The 9,915-nt window shown below is 38.1% G+C and overlaps 2 protein-coding genes across 6 annotated transcripts; both read right to left on the bottom strand.

The window, feature by feature from the left end:
* Nucleotides 1-1,016: 1,016 nt before the first annotated feature.
* Nucleotides 1,017-4,622, bottom strand: cnrip1a (cannabinoid receptor interacting protein 1a). The gene is made up of 3 exons (XM_027178952.2): nt 4,358-4,622; nt 3,838-3,982; nt 1,017-2,436 (listed from the first exon to the last, which is right to left on the bottom strand). Exons 1-3 carry the CDS (start codon nt 4,534-4,536, stop codon nt 2,272-2,274), a joined length of 489 nt encoding a protein of 162 aa, XP_027034753.1. The 5' UTR covers nt 4,537-4,622; the 3' UTR covers nt 1,017-2,271.
* Nucleotides 4,623-6,668: 2,046 nt separating this feature from the next.
* LOC113663668 (F-box only protein 48) lies at nt 6,669-9,720 on the bottom strand. Of its 5 annotated transcripts, none has more exons than XM_027179055.2 (3): nt 9,399-9,720; nt 7,899-8,236; nt 6,669-7,850 (listed from the first exon to the last, which is right to left on the bottom strand). In XM_027179055.2, the coding sequence occupies exons 2-3, from the start codon at nt 8,199-8,201 to the stop codon at nt 7,668-7,670; spliced, it is 486 nt and encodes a 161-aa protein (XP_027034856.1). In that variant the 5' UTR covers nt 8,202-8,236; nt 9,399-9,720; the 3' UTR covers nt 6,669-7,667. The 5 variants fall into 5 exon arrangements, with proteins under 5 accessions (XP_027034856.1, XP_027034860.1, XP_027034858.1 ...); XM_027179059.2 differs by having other exon boundaries at nt 6,669-7,829; nt 9,399-9,719; XM_027179057.2 differs by having other exon boundaries at nt 9,439-9,701.
* Nucleotides 9,721-9,915: the final 195 nt, after the last annotated feature.

The raw sequence follows: 9,915 nt of genomic DNA, 5'->3' as shown, positions 1-9,915 counted from the left end.
TATGCAGAGAACAGTTCGGGTTACCATAGTTACCGTATCAGTCGCGGGGTATAGATAGATAGATAGATAGATAGATAGATAGATAGATAGATAGATAGATAGATAGATAGATAGATAGATAGATATTTGTGTTTTTCAATTTAATGTATATATAGGATTTTTTATTGTAATGCTCATTACATTATATTGAAGAAAAAAAGCAGAGACTTTTTTAAGCACTGTGATGTTTTATCTTACAAAAGAAGTCCACTTTTGCCCCCTTTAAAAATGAAACACAAACATATGGAGATAGATACAAAGCATGACAGAAACACAAGCATAATTTAAACAAATTAATTGAAATAAATTTAGCAACAACAGGAATCAGCCGAATTGAACAGTTCTGGCAATATTGTTTATTTCAAAGTGTCAAATCGTATGATATGTCAAATCAGTTATTGTAAGTGAATGAGGTGCACTGAGAAAAAACGTTTATTCATAGCAAACAAATTCACACCTGAATTCCTCAACACCCCGGGGATAACCGTACAGCCGTGTGTAGTGCTAGATTGTATGACACGGAATAAATCAGTTCTTGAAATTTCTATCACTGTTGCTGCATAAAGGTATCAGAACAAACGTAAAAATCAATACAGAGCAACTCTAGGAAAATTCATTCAGATAAATAAACACACACCACCGAGCATGAACAGTCCTACATCATCAACAGTGCCAGCGCCAGATCATCATCACAATGTAGATTCATTCATTATATTACACATCATCAATAAATAGTTTAAAATCAATATATAACAACGCAGCACCTTTTTGAGCAAATATTCCTGACCCTTTGCTCTGTTTTATTTCAGCGAGAATACTTGAGTAACTTCATGGTGCGATCATTGAAATTGTGTGTAACCATAACGGGGCAGAAAAATGTACCGTGCATCACTGGTCAAAAACCTGCTTTCTTAACTATACTCATATTCAGCTGCGTTTTGCACCAGCACATTTCACACAGCTTGGATTTGTAATTCTTGTTGTTTCTAATGCTTGTACCGATGCCGGTAGCCAAACGTTAATATACAAATCAGCTCGTTTGATTAAGAGGACGGTTGTTGTCCGAGCAAGTGCGTCACATATTTGGACAGGGTTTAATCAGAAAAACACGTTCGTTTACATTTTTGTTACACCAGACGAAAATGCATCTCGGACCTCCTGCTTTGGTAGTTTAAACATGAGTGGCCGATTTATTAGATACACCTGTACCCTGGTTGGTTCATGAAATTACCCAAATCAGCCAATCGCATGGCAGTAGGACACTGCATCACGTAGGGCATGGAGTGTCAGTAAGATAAAAAATAATCTGAAGCGATCTCAGAGACTTTAAACATGGCAGGGTTGCTTGTGCCAGTTTGATTATCTCTGTTGATGATCTGCACCGGAATTGGTGCAAAAAAGTACCAGGACAGGAACTCCCATAAATGCGCTTTACAACTGTGGTGAGCAGAAAAGCATCTCAATGTGTTGGAACTGTAATGCTGATGAACTACAAAAGCAGTCGATGACAATAAACGGGATATGATTCTACAGTGGAGGCAAAAGACTTTAAAAACACCAGTCACCAAGATGCATTTGCAATACGATATACATGAGGAGAAAACAAAACCCTTCTAATAGGTGCTGCACATGCTCACTGCTGATGTCGGTGACTCCATAATAATCTCAATCCAGATAAAGTCAAGATGTGTGAAATGACCTAGCGTAACACAGTACACATCTGACCTGGACGAAGTTCTCGATTACTGTAGCTCCTGAGACGCGCTCGTCATTTTGGGTTTCGCAAATAAACCTGGCTTGACTACCTATCTAGCGATTTCGGCTGTGAAGCCTGTGGTTCTACGTTGTGACAGTAGGAACGCTAATAGGAACGATCTTAGTGTCACTAACGACTAGCTGATATGTGTAAACATAGAACATGCACAAAAACACAAACTCTAAGAGCGGTATTCATCCAGGTGACAGGTTCCTGACTCAAAGAAAGATATGTATAAAAGTTTACATGCACAAAAACACAAAAATAACATAACATAACATGGATCTCCACAGGTTCTGTGCTCTAGCATGGCTCACACGGTAGAAGTAGAAGTGAGTTAGCCATGCTACAGATGCCCACCATCTTGAATTGATTAATACACAGTACACAATCTGCCCAGTGATGGTTACTGTTCATACAGATGTGTAGTGCTGCCGTGCTGTGCTCGAATCGGACTACGGCGCGATGGCCGTGTTTTACTGGAAGAGCTCTTTGTTGATCCACATGAGGCTGCGCGTCTCATTGGGCTTCACCTCATACTCAATGCAGGTGAACTTGTTGCCGAACTGACAGTGCTCACGCTTGTAGTAGTTGTAGTACTTCACCTGCCACACCGTCTCGAAGACGCCCGCCTCCTTGAACTGACGACAAAACAGAACAAAACGTTAGACGTACGGCTTTACAGCTTTTTTTACAGCTTTTTTTTTTTTTTACAGCTGATTCCTTTTAGTTCAGTTTAGCAACATAAATATCCACAAAGCCTTCAACACAAACAACTCACCACGCCATGTGTTCATGACTTCATACAGAACCGGGAGTTGGAGTTATGCGATTTTAGTGCTCGAGTGCAAAACAAAAAACATGGAAACGTGCCTCCATGTTTGTCTTTTGTTAGTAACAATCAAAAACATCTATTACTAGCTAATGGTAATATAAATGACGTATACAACTATACTGACTGACTAATATATACATTATAACAGGTGAGACTTTTTACTGTTGATGCCGTGAGCTGCATCGTGTTGATTTGATGCGCTGAAGTCTCTTTCTATCTTTCTGTCTTCCTTCTTTCTTTCTTTCTTTCTTTCTTTCTGATTTGTAGAATACAGCATACGTAAGCAACGTGAGTTCCTTTTGAAAGAAAAGGAGCAGAGCTTATTTCCAGACCAGAAATACACAAAACAAAAGCAAGGAATTTTTTATGTTTAATCGTCACAAACTGATGACCTACTTTTAGATCACTGCATGACGGTGAGAGACACTCAGCGTAGTTATTACAGATATTATTATTCATCGGATTTGGAGAGTGTCTGTAAAGAGGAGTGGAACTAAAACCCTCCTGAGATGTATGCAGGAGCAAATAGAGCTCTTTCTGATTCGGATTCCGATCAGCATTAAATCACAGTGCTGTCGAATCTGATCGGGTTAGGTTCCTTTTCTAAAACATACGTTACCGTTGCTATAGCAACAACTTACACTTATGTTTGATGGACACCATATACGACAGACATTTATGAAATGGAAGGAGTTTGCAGTGTCTCCAGTGTGGCGCTCGGTGACCTCTAACTCAGAAACCTATACACGTTTCTATGGTGACCAACATCCCTGAGGAGTTCAGCATTATTGGCATTGAATCTCTAGTGTGTCTATATTCGGGTTGTCCTGGTGACCAAAAACAATTACAACAATTGGCATTAAGGTGGTAGAAAGTGCTAGAACATATTATCCTAATCTTATTATTAATAAGATCAAAATGATTAGCAATCTTATTAATAATACGATTTGTAATTTTTAGGGAGTCGTTTCAAGTTATGCAGAAATCTAAATGATACAGTCTAAGATATGTTGTGTCCCATTTAAGATGAAGGCTTTATTCCTGGTGAAAGACACAAGCGGTTTAGTGTGTACCGTAAACCCTGAATATACAGCGCACTGCGTTTTCAACCGCAAAGATAAACTATCAAGCCTCATGACTGCGCACATAGCATCATTCCTTACACATGACTATAAAAGCTGTAAGCTGATTATAAATGGACGTTTACCTGTATGGAAACCTGTACAGGTTGTCTGTCTCCGCTTTTGGTGTGAGGAACACCCTCGGTGTCGTAAAGCCCGTGATATAGGGCAGACTCTTCATCTTTAGACTGCTGCTCCAGATCAAAGCTTTTCCCACCGATTCCCATAGAACTGAAAACAACAGCAACACCTGAGTTTAGGACTGGAAGGGGTTTGGTTATGTTTCATCAACATTTTTATTTCTTTTTTAAAGACACGCATCATGTCTCCATGCCCAGGACAACCTTTCTTTCCACCAGGCCTTAATCATACATGAGGAACACTAAGGTGCTGAAGTAAGGCTGTATAATGCACGTCTCTTCAAAGCATCATAGCCAAATTGATCACGTACAATAGTGCACATGCGTGTGACAGGTGGAACCGAGCACCACACCCAGAACCTAAAGGATTACGCACGGACGCGCGCGCGCGCGTTATTTCAATCATCCCACTAATAATTCCACGTAAATAGCCTCGTCATTCACGCGCTTCACTCGGGACACCTACACCGGCTCGACGTTCCCCGGTTTCAACACCACCTCGATTTTATATTTGGATCCCGTCAGCAGTTTTATTGTCCGCGTCTGTCCGAACCGCGACCCGTCCGCTTTAAAAAACACCGGCCCGTCATTCGGCTCTATCTTTAAGGACACGCAGATATTTATTATCGCTGGAACGTCGGCCATGATGAAGGAACTAGTAATAACGGGCCTTCGGTCGTCTCGTGCGATCCCTGCATGTAAATGGATGATGGAAGATCCCAGGAAGGGGTGCCAGATCCGCGTAATTAAAGCGACCTGTCTCTATTCAAAACCAAACCCCCAAACAAGACCCATGTCAAATCAGCACCCACCCTCAAACAAGAACAATGTCCAATCAAAACCAACCCCCCAAACAAGAACAATGTCCAATTTTGACCAAACTCCCCCAAACAAGAACAATGTCCAATTTTGACCAAACCCCCAGACAAGAACAATGTCCAATCAAAACCAACCCCCAAACAAGAACAATGTCCAATCAAAACCAACCCCCCTAACAAGAACAATGTCCAATTTTGACCAAACTCCCCCAAACAAGAACAATGTCCAATCAAATCCAGCCCCAAAATAAGGACCCCTAACTGAGCATAAAGTCAAAACTTACCCGGATCCAACCAATTTCAATATCAAATGAAATCCCGACATCAACCCAACATACTGATATAAAAATATCTAATTATTAGTGTGTATATTATACACTTATGCTACATTTAATAATATATAATATAGACTAGGTTAAAAGTAATTTAATAATTCAACTTTCAGTATCACATAATTTCTGTACATAGTTCTTTCAACAAATATTGTTCCACTCATTATAGAGTCAAAAACCAGATCAACAGCAGCAAAAGAGTGTAATTTAGGGAGGTAAAAATGAGGATATGGCAACCTGCTGGCGGATGGCAGGAAGCTGCCCTGGTGGATGCTGTGATGCAGGAACCGGTTTCTAATGTAAACACAAAGCGGATCATCTCAGAATAAAGTCAATTCACAAGTGTGACAGATGAACAAACAAACACACAATACAGTGCAGATGTTTTGTAGCACGTGATATTAATGCTTAAATGTACACATTATACAGTTTTATATCATTTTGAATATTTTATTTTTATGAATTGTTATACTATATGAAATAAAAAAATGTTATGGTTCAGTTATCATTCAGACATGTTGTCGCTTTTTTTGTATTGTACCTGTTTATATTTGTGGAAAAATGGTCATTATTTTTTAAAGTATAAAAAAAATTATGATGATGGGGATGATGATGTTGCATGTAAAATTTCATTATCTGTTTTTAATGAATGAATGAATTTTTGATTATATTTTTTGCTACAAAAACAGAATGAAAAAAAAAATAGGAACGAAAATCCAAAAGCTCAGCAGGAGACAGTAAATACAAACAATCTCTTAATAGCGCTGCCAGTAATTGGTAGTGTTGATGTACATTCATGTTTCCACCAGATAAAAAAATAGCTCATAATTTACATTTTACATTTACAGCAGTTGGCAGACTCTCTTATCCAGAGTGATGTTCACATTCACATACATACATATACATACAACAAACAGGGAAGGAAGTGCTAGTTAAAGTGTTTCAAGAATAACAGTGTTCAGCCGTCATTTGAAGATAGACAGTGACTCAGCTGCCCAAACCTCTAGGGGAAGTTTATTCTGACACCTTTGTGCCAGAACAGAAATGAGACTTGTTGTATATCTACCTCTTACCCTGAGAGATGGTGGGACAGCGGAGCAGTGCTGGTAGCTCTGAGGGTGTGAGGTGTCGTGCGAGGACTTATGAGGGCTTTGAGGTAAGAGGGAGCTGGTCCATTTTTGGCAGTCGTGCAGCTGCATTTTGGATCTTTGCAGAGGACAAATTGCGTTCATAGGTAGACCTGCCAGCAGCGAGTTGTAGTAGTCTAGTCTTGAAATTACAAGAGATCTAAGAAGTTAGATCGTAGTTAATAGGGTAATAGGCATTTCCTCTGGTCACCTGGTGGTCCTGGTGGTCAGCAGGGTGAAGTGAATTTATTTTTCAATCCCAGTTTATTCTTCATCAGCTGGATGATCAATAACATTCTCAATTCTCAAAAGATGTTTTCTTTCTGGTTGCTATAAAAGCCTGACTTAACTTTTAATTCTGTCCAAAACAATAAAATAAATGATAATAAACGATGAGTAAAAGACGTCAAAGATAAAGTCAATTATCTTCATATTATAGGTTTTTTATAAATATTGAGTTTTGAATTTTATGAAAAGAAATGAAAAAGCGTGCAGCATAATGTGTTGTATTTGTTTTTATTTTGCATTTAGCTGACACAACAATATGAGTGACATTAGATATGGGGGGTCACGGTGGCTTTGTGGTTAGCATGTTCGCCTCACACCTCCAGTGTTGGGGGTTGCATCGTGTATGTGGAGTTTGCATGTTCTCCCCGTACTTCGAGGGTTTCCTCCGGGTACTCCGGTTTCCTCCCCCGGTCCAAAGACATGCATGGTAGGTTGATTGGCATCTCTGGAAAATTGTCCATAGTGTGTGAGTGTGTGAGTGAATGAGAGTGTGTGTGTGTGCCCTCTGATGGGTTGGCACTTCGTCCAGGGTGTATCCTGCCTTGATGCCCGATGACGCCTGAGATAGGCACAGGCTCCCCGTGACCCGAGAAGTTCAGATAAGCGGTATAGTGAACGAAAGAATGAATGAATGAATAAATGAATGAACATTAGATATGATTAGCTAAAGAATTGAACATACAGGCAATGTATTGCATTTTTAAAAAATAATGAAATATAACCACAACAATAAATAATTAATTATTATTATTATTATTATTGTTGTTGTTGTTATTGTTATTATTAATAATAACAATAACAATAATTATAATAATTAATTAATTATTGTTGTGGTTATATTTCATTATTTTTTATAATAATAATAATAATAATAATAATAATAATAATAATAATAGTGATCAACAGGATATAAAAGAAATTGATTGTTGAACAGTACAATACATATTCACAGTTTGTTTAAAAATGTTTAAATCTCTGCTACAATTGAATCTACAATTCAATTATTTTCTAACAAACTCTGTCCTGATTAACTGCATAAATAAGATCATTTCTCTTGCCAACATTTTCCATAATAAATTATACATTTTAAAATAATTTAAAAAATGAATTACAATCAATTACATTTTTACACAAGTGCTTCAGAAGACATATTAATGCTCAGTAGTCCTTATAGCAGTTCATCATCACTGTAAAAGTTTGTATTCGGGGGTTTATCTCTCCAGCTCCGCCTCCAGGATTTCCCCCCATGTCTCTACGTCCAGAGAGCACATGCTGTTTGGTGGCAGATCTTCAAAACAGCAGATGTTGCTGTACTTACCTTTCAACCATCTTCTCTTCACGCAGCTCTTCTGGTAATTACGAACCAGAGTCACCTGGATATAAAAAAGAACAAACTGAATAATCGGATAATATCTTATACTCCATATAGTTGAGTGACCAACCTTCCAGGAATGTCCGTCGCTCCGGTCCCCATTCACATCCCTTGGGCAGACAGCCAGCATGCCCAGACAGTGGCTCCTCCACAGGCTATCGCTGCCCTCGATGATCGCTTTCCAACGCTTGCAGGTAACCGAGGCACGACACAGGCTCCTTATGTCCAGATCACTGAAGATCTTCACGCTCATCTCTGTAGGTAGCATCTCTGTGAAGTTTAGCTCTGGTCCTCCGGTCCTGATGGACATCAAGGAGATGACTCCTTCTTCATTAGCATGGGGCTTATTGTTCCTTTTAGAGACATGCTGCATCTTTCAGCAACGCCGTACATTCCTCTCAACTGAAGCTGCAACAGATAATGACACGGGTTTGACTCAAGCAGGCTTCGGAAAAGATTCACGGCATCCAAAGCAATTCAGAGTCCGCATGATGATGACAGACCTGTTATAGTCCTGAGTGGGTGAATGCGGGATATGTGGTAGCCTAGTGGTTACGGTGTTGGGCTACCAATCGGAAGGTTTTGAGTTTGAATCCCAGGTCCACTAAGCTGCAACCGTTGGGCCCCTGAGCAAGGCCCTTAACCCTGAATTGCTCAGTTGTATAAAAATAAAAGAATGTAGCCTTACGTGGCGGAATTTACGTCGAGTAATATTGTGATTTATCTGTATACCAAAATGCCTTCAGTCTCTTATCACATAATCATAATCATAATGTATGTCATGTTTACAGAGCCCTGAGCACCAGAACGACAAGACATAGGAACAGTTTCTTCCCTCAAGCAATCCATCTGTTGAACAATTAACACCATGGAAGACACAACACCTAATTGCACATTTCACACTTGCACATTTGTACTATGTATACTTCGATTGCACATTTCATACTTGCACATATGTACATACATACATACAAATTGTCTATACTGTTTACTTCAATTGCACATTTCATACTTGCACATATGTACATACATACATACATCCATATTGTCTATACTGTTTACTTCAATTGCACATTTCACAATTGCACATTTGTACATACAAACTGCCTATATTTGTATATGTATATTTCAACTGCACATTTCCCACCTGTAAATGTGTACATCCAATTTCGTCTATACTGTATATGTCGTTCTGTTACACTGTGGAGCTTCTGTCACTAAAACAAATTCCTCGCATGTGAAAACATTCCTGGCAATAAAGCTGATTCTGATTCTAATTCTGATGTTTATCTCATTAAAATTAATTTGAAAAACATATATAAGACATATATAAGAATAGCGTAAGAATCTTACTCTATTACTATTGTCAACTCTAAATTCTACCTATAACAATTTCTCTATAACTTTAAGGTTATACAGTATAGATGTAAACAAGCCAAGAACATGCAGGTAAATATTTATTGTATAGTTATTATATTTACTCAAAACACAACCGACAATTCAAATAATGAGCGGTAACTGACTTAAGATTCATAATCACACCGATTTCGCCACAATAAATACAATTTACCTTCGATTTTCCAGCTAGTTTCGCTTTCGTGACATCTCACCGTTTAAATGCCTTGTTTATTGTGTCGTCACGACTACGCCTATCCTCTTACTGCGCATGCGCAGGATTTTCAAAACATTACAGAAACGACGCTTTTTCGATATGTATAAAATATTAAATAAATAATTTACCACTACGTGTAAATCAAACTAAATAAAAGTGTCCGACTGGTTTACTTAGATTAAGTAGTAAGGGGTATTAAAAAAAATAAAAGGTTTTCATATCGAAAGGCGGATAAACATCGCTTTTGTTTAAACATTCTCGAACGTTTCCAAGACAACAGAGTCAAAATTTTTATACCTGACTTAAAACACGCACACAAAATAAAATAAATAATTAAATGTAAAAGAATGAAATAATTATTAATAATAATAATAATAATAATAATAATTTTAGCGATCAACAGTATATAAATAATTTACAAAAAAAATGAAAAACACGCACACAAAATAAAATAATTAAAAATTGAATTAAAACT

The sequence above is a fragment of the Tachysurus fulvidraco genome, chromosome 18 (assembly GCF_022655615.1).
Source record: "Tachysurus fulvidraco isolate hzauxx_2018 chromosome 18, HZAU_PFXX_2.0, whole genome shotgun sequence".
In the NCBI taxonomy this organism is placed as follows: domain Eukaryota; kingdom Metazoa; phylum Chordata; class Actinopteri; order Siluriformes; family Bagridae; genus Tachysurus; species Tachysurus fulvidraco.
Note: the sequence above shows the minus strand (reverse complement) of the source record. Positions and strands in the feature narration are given on the sequence as shown.

Bases quoted from the DNA above. Each gene is read 5' to 3' on its own strand.
- cnrip1a (XM_027178952.2), bottom strand. From the start codon at position 4,536: ATGGCCGACGTTCCAGCGATAATAAATATCTGCGTGTCCTTAAAGATA. The intron at 3,983-4,357 runs GTAGGTGTCCCG...TGTTGTTTTCAG, and splicing joins CCGGGGAACGTCGAGCCGGT to TTCTATGGGAATCGGTGGGA. The intron at 2,437-3,837 runs GTAAACGTCCAT...TTTTGTCGTCAG, and splicing joins CTGTACAGGTTTCCATACAG to TTCAAGGAGGCGGGCGTCTT.
- LOC113663668 (XM_027179055.2), bottom strand. From the start codon at position 8,201: ATGCAGCATGTCTCTAAAAGGAACAATAAGCCCCATGCTAATGAAGAA. The intron at 7,851-7,898 runs GTTGGTCACTCA...CCGATTATTCAG, and splicing joins GCGACGGACATTCCTGGAAG to TTTGTTCTTTTTTATATCCA.